This window comes from Triticum urartu, chromosome 2A, assembly GCF_056163025.1.
Source record: "Triticum urartu cultivar PI428250 chromosome 2A, HENAU_Tu73, whole genome shotgun sequence".
Lineage (NCBI taxonomy): Eukaryota > Viridiplantae > Streptophyta > Magnoliopsida > Poales > Poaceae > Triticum > Triticum urartu.
The window spans coordinates 716,304,253-716,318,421 of NC_141874.1; the positions used below are offsets into that span (position 1 = coordinate 716,304,253).

At 47.1% G+C, this 14,169-nt stretch overlaps 1 protein-coding gene and 1 pseudogene across 2 annotated transcripts; both read left to right on the top strand.

Annotated features, from left to right (window-relative positions):
* Positions 1-1,579: 1,579 nt before the first annotated feature.
* On the top strand, positions 1,580-7,948 carry LOC125539988 (phosphatidylinositol/phosphatidylcholine transfer protein SFH6). 2 transcript variants are annotated; one of them, XM_048703545.2, is made up of 15 exons: positions 1,580-1,601; positions 3,299-3,395; positions 3,485-3,809; positions 3,927-4,026; positions 4,142-4,408; positions 4,543-4,620; positions 4,696-4,797; positions 4,865-4,914; positions 5,013-5,112; positions 5,564-5,662; positions 6,012-6,125; positions 6,232-6,397; positions 6,619-7,007; positions 7,415-7,489; positions 7,576-7,948. In XM_048703545.2, exons 2-15 carry the CDS (start codon positions 3,389-3,391, stop codon positions 7,594-7,596), a joined length of 1,893 nt encoding a protein of 630 aa, XP_048559502.1. In that variant the 5' UTR covers positions 1,580-1,601; positions 3,299-3,388; the 3' UTR covers positions 7,597-7,948. The 2 variants fall into 2 exon arrangements, with proteins under 2 accessions (XP_048559502.1, XP_048559501.1); XM_048703544.2 differs by lacking the exon at positions 1,580-1,601 and adding an exon at positions 1,608-1,791.
* A 2,534-nt stretch (positions 7,949-10,482) lies between these two features.
* Positions 10,483-12,010, top strand: LOC147987072 (uncharacterized; annotated as a pseudogene).
* Positions 12,011-14,169: the final 2,159 nt, after the last annotated feature.

The following is a 14,169-nucleotide window of genomic DNA, read 5'->3' on the forward strand; positions in this document are numbered from 1 at the left end:
ACCCAACGCTATGCTGGGATTCGCCTGTTTTCTGGATTGACATGTGTCCTCGTTGGTCGGCGCACAGATCGGGATGGATGACCACGCCTCCTTCCACACTTCCTATTGGGGGTCTCCCTCCAGCCTCCATCAACTCTTGCTACCTTGCAACGCGGTGATCTCATGAGTATCACATCACAAATCTCAGCTGGATCCATACATGATCATTACTTCTCAAGGAGGAGGATTGGACGACCATAGTCTTTGGATGCAACCGATGAAAGATGGTCCCTCGAGATTTGTTCAACCAATTTGGCAGGTGGCCTAATATTTTTGTGATATGAGAAGTCGCGGGGAGTAGGAACCATGGATCCAACATGGTTCCATGGTTGACACTTTTTTGTAGGAAAAACTTTCAATCCGTACATCATCTGGTATGCTAGTACAAAGGACACCAAAAAAAATAGAAATTACAACCATTTTCATAGACCATCTAATGACGACTACAAGCACTGGAGCAAGCCAAAGGCGCACGACCGTCATCGCCCCTCTCTCGCCGGTTCCGGGCAAATCTTGTTTAGTAGACATGTGGAAAGTCATCATGCTAAAGCCTTGAAGGACCAGTGTGCCAGAACAACAACCGTCGTCGATAAAGAGAAGTTCAGATCGGAAGGGTGCAACTTGACGCCACATGAACAAAGACTGGATCCAAACCGATCCATCGAACACCAGCACCGATCGAACCTCGTGAGATCCGTCAGAGAGGGGGGTTATTCTATCATCAGGTCGCCGCCTCGCATAAACCCGAACTGAACTGAAAACTGTCACTAAAGTCTAGAGCAGGAGCCCTCCCACTGGTAAGGGTCAGGGTCCACCGTGCCCCCATGACCCTAAGGCCACCGGAGACAAAGAAACCCTAATCGACTTTTCTCTATTCAAAGAAACCAATGTCAGCCGGTCTGCACTTTAAGCAAGCACAATTTGAACAGGAACTAGTATGTAGCATGAGAGGTCATGGGGAATAGGACATAATTCGAACAGGAACAAGTACTATGTAGCATGAGAGGTCACGGGGAATAGGAACCATGGTTCCATGGTCGGCACTTTAGCCAAACATAACGTGAACAGGAACTACATGTAGCACAAGGCTTTTGCCGAACCCCTAGAAAACAAAACAAAGGAATCGGATGGACCAGCTCGCATTTTCTTTCGAACCAGACATAGTTTTGCATAACCCGGTTTTGCTAAAAAAAAGAACTCTTTTTTGTAAAACCCAACGCTAAAGCCTGCTATTCATCCAAAGGCGTGTTTACTCACGGAGAGAACTGAAAAATGGGAGACACGGTGCGCCATCCGAGGGGAAGAGGGCAGCACGCCAGCAAAGCGAAAGCGCCCCACCATCAAATCAGAGGCTTTATTCCGGGGTCGGCACTTTAAGCTAAGGCCGGTCCGCCGTGGCCCGCGCCGACGAAATGACCGAATGACTGTCTAGACCAGCACCACACCACTTGTAGACCAAGAAGAAATTAGTTTTATCTTGGTAGGTAGTAGGGCGAAAGCAAGAAGCTTCTCTTCTCTTCTCCCCTTGGGCGTCCGTCTCTATCTACCCCGCCAGTCAGCAGGTTGGTTAGAAGCGAACATCCCACAGCTACAACCTGTCTGCCCCCTCCTCCTCCACCTTCCTCCAATCATTCGAGCTCCTCCTCCTCCTCTGTTTTGTCTGCGCGCGCGCGGGGACGGAGGCATCGCAGATTCCTCGGTTGCCGCTGCGGTCCAAGAACCGGGATTCGGCCCTTGGTTCCACCCCCCAAGGTCAGGCGATCCTTCTTCTTGGTTGCCAGAGACTCTGTTTGTCGCCATGGTCTTCTCTCGCTCTCTCTCTGGCGGAAGATGGACTGAAATCCCCCCTGACGCGCTATGTTTCCAATGAAATCCGTCAATCGGGGAGCATAACCGCGGGAATTTGCCGAGCAGTTTGCGGTCCAAAGCGTGACGAGAGAACCAACCACCGCCAAACCAATGCGGGTTGCTTCCTAATTTGATTTTCATCCACCATGCGGGCCTTCCTGTTTTTATGTTCCCTCTGACGGCGTAGAACTGAATCTGTCTGTCTGTATGTCTCTCGAGTCCCGGCTCTGAGAGCTCTCAGACGAATCCAGTTTGATTCAGTTCCTGGTTTTTCCTCTGAGCCTCTTGGGCATCTGTTAGACACCAGAGTTTAGTTTAAATAATTCTGATTTCTGTTATTACCTAATAGACGTCGATTGTTCAGTCCGTGGAGGATTGTTCTGGTATTGATTAGTGGATCCCCTGCATCCAAGTTCAGAGCAGAGCAGCTATTTGTTTCGTTGGGGCTTCCATGCAAATCTTGCTGCAGTTTTCTTCTTCTTTCAGTTTGGCCAAAGGGTAGCCATCTCTGAATATATCTGTGTGCAGTTTACAACATAGAATTTGTTTAGATGGTTAGTAGGCAAGAATCAATAGTATTCGCTGGTGTTTTTGAGTCATCTCCTCCTTCAGAAATGCTCTAAAGTGGCAAGTTGTTTATCTCATACAAATTCGGTCGACTTTGCTATGGATTTTTTACTTCTCATACAAATTCTGTCGACTTTGCTATGGATTTTTTACTTCTCAAACAAAAAATACTTGTTAAAAACGTAGTCAATGGAGTAATGAGTACTCACATTATTAGCATGGCTGAATGTGAATGATTTAATTTGCGCTGAGCAGTTTCCATGATTAACTCTGGTCAAAAGCTGCTTGTTGACCGCAGCTCCTTGCTGTAACCTGACAGGCATGTGCACACATTTTGATGATTCTTTCTCCCCTTTGCAAGCAATTTATATGTTTATTTAATCCGTAGTTACTAGTGCAACCTGTAACCATCAATGTACCTACCGATTCCTTTCACGTTAATGGTGACAGTTTAATTTTCCTGTAATGCCTTGCTTTGTTAGTAACGTCTGAACAAAGGCAGGTCATGTTCTACCAAGAACATTAATTTCATGCCAAAGAAGTCCTTTATGCGAAGAAATTTTAGATACTCTAAAGAAGGCCTTTACTTTTCCTGAAGGCAAGCATCATTAGTCTCACTCACCTCGAGCATTGTTGTGTACTCTAAAGTCTGACAGGAATATATTCTCATGATACCTTTATGCAAAGAAAATTTAGATAGCGTTGTTGTGTACTCTAAAGTCTGACAGGCATATGTTCTCATGATACATTTATGCAAAGAAATTTAGATAGTGTTGTTGTGTACTCTAAAGTCTGACACGCATATGTTCTCATGATACTCTGCTCGATGTCTACTCCATTCCAGGTGCATTTGTGTGGATGAAGATGACAATATAATAATTGCCTAGCAGAAGCCACCCAACCTGTAAATTCAGTCTTCTCTGCTTCCAGCAAAATGTCAGGTATAGTCTTTCATAGAAAAAAAAAGTATGCATATTGTCTTGCATTGCTGATCTGCTTACTAATTTGTAATGACGTGTTTTGCATGAAGTCCGGCGACGGTCGGAGAGCACGGAGGGTCTGTTCTTATTCGATGAGCGAAAAGACCGGAGGTCGGACGTGGAGAACTCAGAGGATGAGAGGAGAAGGCTGTCCATTGGCGGGTCACTCAAGAAGAAAGCGCTGAATGCATCAAGCAAGCTCACACATTCGCTCAAGAAGCGGGGGAAGAGGAAGGTGGAGCATCGGGCTTCTTCCTTCACCATTGAAGACGTCAGGGATGAGGAGGAGGAGCGTGCCGTGTTTACATTTCAGCAAGAGCTTTTGAACAGGAACTTGCTATGTGACAAGCAAAATGACTATCACATGTTGCTGAGGTTGGTGCTCCAACATAACTCAACAGCAGACAAAGAGCTGCCGAAACATGGACAGAGAATTTCTTGTTTTGTTTACATTACAAGTCTAAAGCTTCCCTGCCTTTATGTATACTGTAGGTTTTTGAAGGCAAGGAAATTTGACACTGAGAAAGCCATTCATATGTGGGCTGAGATGCTCCAATGGAGAAAAGAATTCGGTGCGGATACAATACTCGAGGTGAGTGAGACTAATGATGCTTGCCTACAGGAAAAGTATCTTTAATCTTAAACTAGATTTTTACTTCTTCTGAACAGTATAACCAACACTTGCCATTGGCAAATAAATCCTGTAGGATTTCGTTTTTGAAGAGCTGGACGAGGTGCTCTCCTATTACCCTCAGGGTTACCATGGAGTTGACAGGCAAGGAAGGCCAGTATACATCGAGAGATTAGGGAAAGTTGACCCAAATAAACTGATGAACATCACCACAGTTGACCGCTACATCAAGTATCATGTGCAAGAGTTTGAGAGAGCCTTCTTGGACAAGTTTCCAGCATGCTCTATCGCAGCGAAAAGGCATATTGATTCTACAACCACTATACTAGATGTTGAAGGCGTGGTATGATGGTTCTTTCCATATTTGCAAGATCTTAACTCTGTGTAGAAGACTAACTTTGTCAACTTTTATTTTGGGGCCCAAAATAGTTGGCATAAAGACTGCATGCTAACATTTGCCACTCTGTTGTGCTGCAGGGTTTCAAAAACTTCAGCAAAACAGCAAGGGAAATGCTAACTAGAATGCAAAAAATAGACAGTGATTATTATCCTGAGGTATGCCGACATTTTGTTTCTTATCTTGATCAATACTTGGTGCCACTTTGTTTAACACTTTACATGTATGCTCAGACACTGCACCAGATGTTTGTTGTAAATGCTGGCGGTGGTTTCAAGCTACTATGGAATTCAGTGAAAGGTTTTCTTGACCCTAAAACGGTCTCAAAGATACATGTGAGCACGAGTCTGCTGTTATTTTCCTCTTTTCAAATAAATAATTCTGATGAATCCTCAAATTTAGGTTTTGGGAACAAAATTCCAAAGCAAACTTCTTGAAGTAATAGATGGAAGGTGCACTTCTCATTCACAACAATTTGTTATATAATGTTATTGATCAGAAAGCTTTCTCCTGGTACCTTTGACTGAACACTTCTTTTTTCTATTTGCAGCCAACTTCCTGAATTTTTGGGTGGAACATGCACATGTGCGGGTGAGGGAGGATGCCTCAAGTCTAACAAAGGTCCATGGAATGACCCTAACATTATGAAGGTGAATTTGGTTTATTTGCTCTGGAATTATATGTGCTTCTCCTTCGTTGCTTTTCTGAAACTTAGATTTTCAGTTGAGTTTTTGAATATTAAGAACTTGACAATGCCATGTTGACAAAGATTATCATAAATATACGAAATCCCATAAATAGCTTTGTAGTGGTAAATATATGAAATGTCAAAACTAGCTTTGTATTGGGCATACTTCAAGGCGATGTACTTCCCAACTGCTGGGCAAGTTTGTGAATTGGCCTTTCTTCTTTAAAAGGATATTACTGCACGCAATTCACGGTGTCCGGTCCAGCTGAATATACCACTAAATTTGAAACTCCTGATATGCTTTCGTTAAATTTTCTTGCAAAGTGTTTTTTTCCTCGCAATTTCAGCATCACGTCTTTCATACATGATATACAACAGCATTCTCAACTGCAGTACTATGTGTTTGCTTGTAGGTTGCACATAACAAAGAAGCAAAGTTTGTAAGGCATACAAGACGCTTATCTGAGATCGAGCAACGAAGGGGTTCATTTGCTAGGTTACATCTTTTGAAGGCAAGTTCAGTACTTCGAACCACTATTTGTTATTTACTTACTCATCATATGATTGAAACCTTTTGTGTTGGTGTAAACATTACTAGCAACTTACCAATTCTCGGGACCTATCGGTTTTAAGAAGCCGATTGTAGGGTACACGCCACATGTTGTCATGATTACCTATCCTCACGTTTAACTTTAACCCATGCACTTCTTTGCGGTACTGATATTGAGTTTCCACAAAAATGAAAAGTAACGTGTATTGATTGTGCCTATTAAAAATTGGAACCCTTTGTGGTTTCATCAGCAATGTTCATCTTAGCATCCATAACAATTTGCCTTTTTTTTCTCTCATTGTGAATAACAGGGTAGAAACAGTGACACGTCAACAGCTGAGTCAGGATCAGATGTTGATGATCTAGGTTCTCCTATGATGAGAAGCACATTGGGGTGCAGTCGACTAGCTCCAGTTCGTGAAGAAGTGAGCTTTCCTCCTGAATATACTGAATATACAAATGATTGATCTGAGTATACTGAATCTCCTAAACTTTTGCCTCAAAATTCTGAATCTCCTATGTTTAACACAGATGCAGATGAGAGCACGAGAGTCTGCGGCTTATTACAGTTGCGATGATCACTTTGTGGTGGTGGACAAAACAGTTGATTATGGCAGAGGAGGATCAATGCCAGATAAAAGCAGTGCCCCACAAGTAAGAGTACAAGCCCAGCCTTCAGGCACACAAAACACTCCAGGTATTTTTACTTGTGGTCTTCTGAGGTCACTTTATGCAGATATAAAGTGATGTGCTATTTTTTGCTCTTTCCCTATAAAATTTTGTTCAGTTTGTTAATTCCTACTGAATGTATTACTATTAGTATCAAAATGAACAGATAGTGCAATGAACTAAGATTTTTGAAAATAAATATTCAAGATTTCCTCATGTTTGTTCATATTATTTTTTTACTCTCTTTAGGCTCTTCAAGAAACAGTCGTGCTATACTAGTACCCAAAGAGATTCCGGAGGAAGGGAAATTCTATCGTTTTCTCAGATTACTGCTGGTTCTGGTTGTTAGGGTTTTTACCTTCTTACGCACAGTATGCAGTCAGCCAGAGATAACGATGGTCAACAACCCACTACCTCCAGCTCCTGAGTTTGAACACATCTCTGGTGATCATCCAGCAGTTGAAGCGTTCAGTGTGGACCTTGTCAGTCCTGTCATTGAGCGCCTTCAGAAGCTCGAGGGTCGGGTTGATGAGCTCGGCAGCAAGCCCCCAGAGATTCCCCTGGAGAAAGAACGCTCCCTCTTGGATTCATGGGATAGGATCAAATGTATCGAATCTGACCTCGAAAGGACGAAGAAAGTAAGTGTTTGTTAACACCATTGTTTTTCTTATAAATATATATCTCCGTGTCAAAGTTTAGGAAATACACTGTATTCTAAATGTTGGAAATGGTCAAGCAACAAGAATGCTGAGATCAAGAACTTGAAAGACAACTTGAACATTTTTGTCAGGAAATATTTTAATAAGAAAATGTTGGAAATGATCAAGCAACAAGAATGTCTCAAGAATTTGAAAGACAACTTTAACATTTTTGTTAGGAAAGACGGGGAGTGAATAGGCTTTTTTTCTTAACAGTACTTTCAGCTAAGGAGCTCCATTATTACATCCTTTGGAAATTATCTTTATTTTCATATAGGGAATTACCAAATATATCTTGCTGCCAATCTCAGATGTAATATGAAAAAATATCCCCTTCCATTAATCAGGTTCTGCAGGCTACTGTGATGAAGCAACTAGAAATTGCAGACTCAATAGACGAAGTTATCTTGTCAAAGCTGCACGTAAGATCAACTGCTTCCCTCTTTTTTTCGCTTGTAACTGCATTGCCAGCCTCACCATTTTACTGCTTCTTAATTGGTTTATGCAGAGGCGAAGATTTTGTGCGTAATAAACCATCGTAACTCCTTAACAATACGCACCATGGGGGTAATTAAACTTGAGACAACATTTGGGGGGACAAATTTGGCGGGAAAAGTTATGCATAAGACGGATCCAACGAGTGTCAAATGTACTTTAAGTTCAGATTGGCTCAAATAACGGGTGTTGGTCGGTCATAGTGAAATCACCCTGTTTCATTAGTTATCTTCTACTCACTCTGTAACGAATATAAGACGTTTTTTGGTGTAGTTGACTTCAGTAAAACGTCCTACATTTTGTTACAGAGGTTGTAACTCCCAAGAATTTGTCTGTTTTTCATGTTTGCAAAGAGGATAATGGACGGACGCCATAAATGTGCTTCACGTATGTGTTATGTCGAAATATAGCTAGGCCATGTACAGTGGGCTGATGTCAGTTTTTTCTCAAGGTAAGGTCCAAGGCCATATATTAAATAAAACTAGCCATTACAAGACCTTCCTTTTAAGAATTTGAAATTACAAGCAAATTCTTCTGCATCCACGGGCGGCGCTTGTTGGAACTCAAAAGCTTGTACAAGCAGCGGTTGGGAAATCTTGCAGATAAGAAGCTAGATACAATGGTCTATAGATTGCCATCCCGGAGAAGCTGGCACAATAGAGGGCAAGAAGATACTGCTAGACAAAGGAGGGTGACACAAATCTCACAAGTTCCCTGACGGAACCGCATATGGTTGAGCTTCATTGGACGGAGAGGAACTAGAGAACTAAAACACGTCAGAGTTCACAAACACTAACCACGCTAGACTGAATGCCCGACGATCGACACTACCACGTTTAGAAACATGTTTTAAAATGAAATTAAAATAACTTTGATTATTATTTAAAACATTGCCAAAAAAATGTCTTGTATGAACATATAATTGTTTGTATGTACAAAATAAAATATTCATCATGTATTAAAAAATGTTCATATATATTAAAAATATGCATACATTTGAAAACTTACCTGTTTCAAAACTTCATATTAAGAAATGTTCATCTATACAACAAATATATAAAAAATTATCCATGTATTATTTTTTACGTATTTTCCAAAAATCATGGTTTCAAAAAAAGTCATACAGGTGTGAATATATGCTTCATATACTGCAAAAGGTTATCTAAAAATAAAAATAACCACAAATCAAAGGAAAATAAAATGGGTACAGATATAGAAATATAAAAGTAAAATATAAAATTATAAACTAAAAAAGAAAGAGAAACCTATTGTACCGGGAGTGGGCCATGCGCGCGCATGTGAGCATTGATGCATGAGCGTCGAATAGGGATTGTGGGTCAAGTAGCTGATCAACACTGATCGCTCACAAAAAAAAAACCTGATCAACACTGCATTACATTTTTCTGTCAACAGTTTTGCGAGCCCTTGACCATGACCAGTCTTCCTTGACAACATTAACTTCCTTTATCTGTCAAACGATTCTGCGAGCTAGGATTAGGAAAGTGCCACCTGATGAACGAGAACGTGCCGCGCAATCTCTGAGCTGACTAATACTGATTCACGTACGCGTCTAAGACTTGTCCAATCCCCTTTTTAATTCGATCATATGACAACACACGGTCAAGCTTGCCCCAAAACTATTTCAGGTCTAACAGTTGTTCCCTTCGACAACCAGTGGAATGCCAAATGTTTACTCCTGCAATAGGTGATTGAGGGTAATGAGCTGAAAATTTCAAGAGGCAGCAACCAGTTGACATTTCCAGCTTCCTCTGCGGCCCCCAGGGCCTTAAATACCGCTCCAGGGGCCGACCTTCCCAAAACAAAGCTCAAGCTCAAGGAGATCAATCCGCAACAATGGTTAGGATGCTGGATCTTGCTGCGACCGAAGGCCTCTCCGAGCCTGCCAATGTCGTGGGCCTAGCTTTCGTCTTCGTGGCCGTCGTCGCGGTCGTGGCTATCGCCGTGTTCAGCTGCGCCGATGGCCCCGACAGGTCCGGTGTGAAGCCTAGACGTCGTCGGCGCCATTGGGGCGGCGGTGGCGGGGGAGGAGGGGGAGGCTGCGGAGGAGGCGGTGGCTGCGGGGGTGGAGGCTGTTAAGGAAGCGCGTCGTGCAGAGCAGTCCTCGACATATATGGGGACTGTGCGTTACAATCTGTTAGAACTATTGCACCGCCGTCATATTTGTGTGCCCATGGAAATTTCATGCATATTTTGACTTGTGAATATATTTGTAGTTTTGTACCACGTATCATGTATATATTTGTTTCTTGATTCCATTTGGCTTGTCACCTGTTGCCTCCGTTTTGATGAGCTACCGAGGTTTTGAGCACTATCTGTGCAGATACCATGCATATATTGTGCTCGTAACTTTTCTTTATTGTACTATTCGTAATTTTGAGTACTTGTTCATAGCCAGAGGCCGGCCATGAACATGTAGGTGGGGTCGCCAAGTGCCAAGTGTTAAGTTGGACGTCGCGTGCTCGGTCTATGGTAGGGTGTTGCTACAGCAAATGCCCTTTTGGGCTAGGGCCGACGACGGCGACTCCCTCCAACCTTGGTGGTTACCACAACCAGAAGAGCTTCTGGTTTACAGATAATGTTGATGGTGCTATTGATGCAGTAAACTTGCTGCCTGGCTGTTAAAGTGTGACTTTGTATAGCTAACAACGCGTATTCCCGTTTGCATACGGTTGTACATATACGCGTATAGGTTCTTTCTTGGTCTCCAAGACTTGTAATCTTCCTATAAATATATGAGCCGATCGCCACTTGAGAAGCGTCTTCCCTCAAACCAATTCTCGTTTATATGGTATCAGCCCTTCTTTTCTAAAACCCTAGCTTCCGCCGCTCCAACCCCATCCGCTGCCGCCCTAAACCCTAGGCACCGCCGCGGTTCCGCCTCCCCTCCCAGATCGCCGCCATGTCCACCTCCGCATCCTCGTTGTCCATGCTCGGGGCGCATACGTCCGGAGCCCTCACCACCTCCACCGCCGCCGCCGCATCGCCCGCCCTCACGTCGCCGGCATCTCAGGCCGTCCACGTGGCTAGCGTCAAGACGCACGTCCCCGTCGTCCTCGACCTGCAGCAGTCCAACTACGCCAAGTGGCGCATGCTCATCACCGTCCTCCTCGGCAAGTACGAGCTCATGGATCAAATCTCCGCCGTCACGCCGCCGGACGCTCGCACGGCCGAGCGGCAGCGCCAGGACTACGTCGTCCGCTCGTGGCTCTACGACTCCATTAGCGATGACATCCTGGACACCATCATGGCCCAAGATCAGACGGCGTATGACGCCTACGCGCTGATCCGGAACCTCTTCCTTGACAATCAGCTCACCCGGGCCGTCTACCTCGAGGCACAGTTCCGAGCCCTCGTCCAGGGCGACCTCACCATCACCGCCTACTGCCACCGCCTGAAGGCCCTCTCCGACGCGCTGGCGGATGTGGAGCAGCCCGTGACTGACCAGACCTTGGTCCTCACCTGCCTTCGGGGCCTGAACCCACGCTTCTCCGACATCACGACCCTCGTCACGATGCAGGTTCCGGCTCCCACCTTCCTGCAGACGCGCTCCATCCTCCTTCTGCGCGAGAACCAGCTCGCCAACACCGCTCCCGGTGGCTCCCTCTCGTCCCAAGTCGCTCTCTATGGCAACACCGCCGGGTCCTCCACCGGCGGCAACTCGGGCGGCCACTCGGGCGGCAACGGCGGCCGCTGGTCGAAGAAGAAGAACGCCGGCGGGGGTGCAGCCAACTCCACCACCACTCAACCTGTCGCGGCATCCGGCCCATGGATCTGCTTTAACCCGTACACCGGCCAGACTCAGCAGATGCAGCCCGCCTGGCGCCCCCACGCCGCGCCGGTTCCTCCTGCCGGGGGCGCTGGTCTACTCGGGCCGGCCCCGCGGTCTGCCTCTTCAGCGCCGCCGCCCTGTCAGTCTACCTGGGTGCCCCCAGGTCAGGTCGCCTACACGACCCAACTGGCACCACTACACGGCCAGGCCTGGGCACTAACCCGCCCCCACCCGCGGTGCCCTACACCCCCGGCCCGGCATGGGACTACTCTGCCCTCGTCGCCTCCCTGAACGCCACTACCGGCGCTCCAGCCGCCGGCCCTTCCACACCGGGCGCATGGGTCAGGGACTCCGGCGCAACCTCGCACATGGTCTCCGACCCTGGTATACTCTCCACTCCCTCCCATCCTCCTCCTTCCCTTCGTGTCACCGTTGGCAATGGCGATCCACTTCCCATCACCGCCACCGGCCACGTCACTCTCCGCACACCTAGCCACACTTTCCACCTTAACAGTGTTCTAGTTGTTCCAGATATCATCAAAAATCTTCTTTCTACTCGTCAGTTCACCATTGATAATTCAGTTTCTGTTGAATATGACCTGTGTGGCTTTTCTATTAAGGATCTTCACACTCGGCGCGAGATTATTCGCTGCAGTAGCCCTGGTCCACTCTACGAGTTCTTCGCCAACACCAACACCACCACCTCGCCGTTTGGACTCGTCGCCACCACCACCGCATCGGAGCTATGGCATCGTCGCTTAGGACATCCGGGTCGTGACTCTATGTCACATTTATCTTCAGAATTTGCTATTCCATGTAATAAAAGCACTCAAGTGTGTCATGCATGCCAACTTGGCAAGCACGTGCGTCTACCGTTTTCTAGATCATCCACAGTTTGTGTCGTTCCGTTCCAATTGCTTCATTGTGATTTGTGGACATCACCTGTTGCTAGTAACTCTGGCTTCAAATACTACTTGGTTATTGTCGATGATATTTCTCATTTTATGTGGACCTTCCCACTACGTCGGAAATCCGACACATGTGATATCCTCGTTAACTTTGTAGCATACGCAGATACACAATTCAATCTCCCGGTCGTGTCCTTCCAAACCGACAATGGCACTGAGTTCGTTAACTCCACCTTTGTTGAGTTCCTTGCCCGCCACGGCATCCACCTACGTATGTCTTGCCCGTACACTTCTCCTCAAAACGGCAAGGCTGAGCGTGCTCTTCACACACTTAACGACATCACTCGCACCCTCCTCTTCCAGGCTTACATGCCTCCTCCCTACTGGGCCGAGGCTCTCGCTGTCGCCACCTTCTTACTAAATCGCCGCCCCAGCCAAGCCTTGCACTTCCGTATCCCATATACCCTTCTCTACCAACAAAAACCCTCCTTCTCCGACCTTCGTGTCTTCAGGTGCTTGTGCTACCCGAATCAATCCGCCACGGCACCTCACAAACTCGCTCTGCGCTCCACCGCCTGCGTGTTCCTCGGCTACCCCACCTCACATCGCGGCTATAGATGCCTCGACTTATCCACCCGTCGTCTCATCATCTCTCGCCACGTCATATTTGATGAACACACCTTTCCCTTCGCCACGAATCGCACTGATTCTTCTCCGGATGACCTCGACTTTCTCCTCGACCTGGCCGCCACGCACCCGGCTCCCGCGATCATCACACCCTTGGCGGGCTAGACCAGCATGGCGCCGGCCTCATCGGCTCAGCCCGCTATGCATGGCACTGCCTCCGCGCCGCCCACGCCCACCCACGACGCACCCGCCTCGTCTGCGCCGACTCCACCCGTGTCTCCCGGCCGGTCCCCTTCCCCTTCACCACCACCGCCGCCACCCCTCCCCCTCCTCGTCGCTCTCGTAGCAACACCACTCCCGCCACCAACACTCACACCATGCTCACGCGCGCCAAGCGTGGCATCGTCCAGCCGACTGACAGACTTAATCTCTCGGCCGAACACTCCCACATCTATCCCATTCCCAAAACCTATCGCTCCGCTCTTCAGGACCCTCTTTGGCGTGCCACCATGTCCGAGGAGTACGGTGCCATCATTCAGAACCGCACCTGGTCTCTGGTTCCTCGCCCGGTTGGCGCTAATGTTGTTTCAGGAAAGTGGATCTTCAAGCACAAGTTTGGCGCTGATGGCGGTCTTGCTCGGTACAAGGCCAGGTGAGTCGTACGTGGATTCTCCCAGCAGCCTGGTATTGACTACGACGAGACTTTTAGTCCTGTTGTCAAACCGGCTATGATCCGCGTTGTACTCAGCATCGCCGTCTCCCACGCTTGGCCAGTTCATCAGCTGGATGTCAAGAACGCCTTTCTTCATGGTGACCTTGATGAGGTGGTTCATTGTGAGCAGCCACCCGGCTTCATCGACCCTACGCGCCCCCAGCACGTCTGCCTGCTTCACAAGTCCCTCTATGGACTTAAACAGGCGCCCCGCGCATGGTACCAGCGGTTCGCTCATCATGCTCATCGCCTTGGGTTCGTGGCGTCCCAGAGTGACGTGTCTCTCTTCGTGCTTCGGCGCGGTACCGAGATGGCCTACCTGCTCCTCTATGTTGACGACATCATCCTCACCGCCTCCAGCACTGGGCTTCTTCAACACATCACCGACCAGCTCCACTGTGAGTTCTCCATGACCGATCTCGGGGACTTGTCCTACTTCCTCGGGATCTCGGTTTCCCGCTCTACTTCGGGGATGCTTCTCTCGCAGCGCCAATACGCCATCGACCTTCTTCAGCGCGCCGGTATGATGGACTGCAGCCCGTGTGTGACGCCCATCGACACACGTTGCAA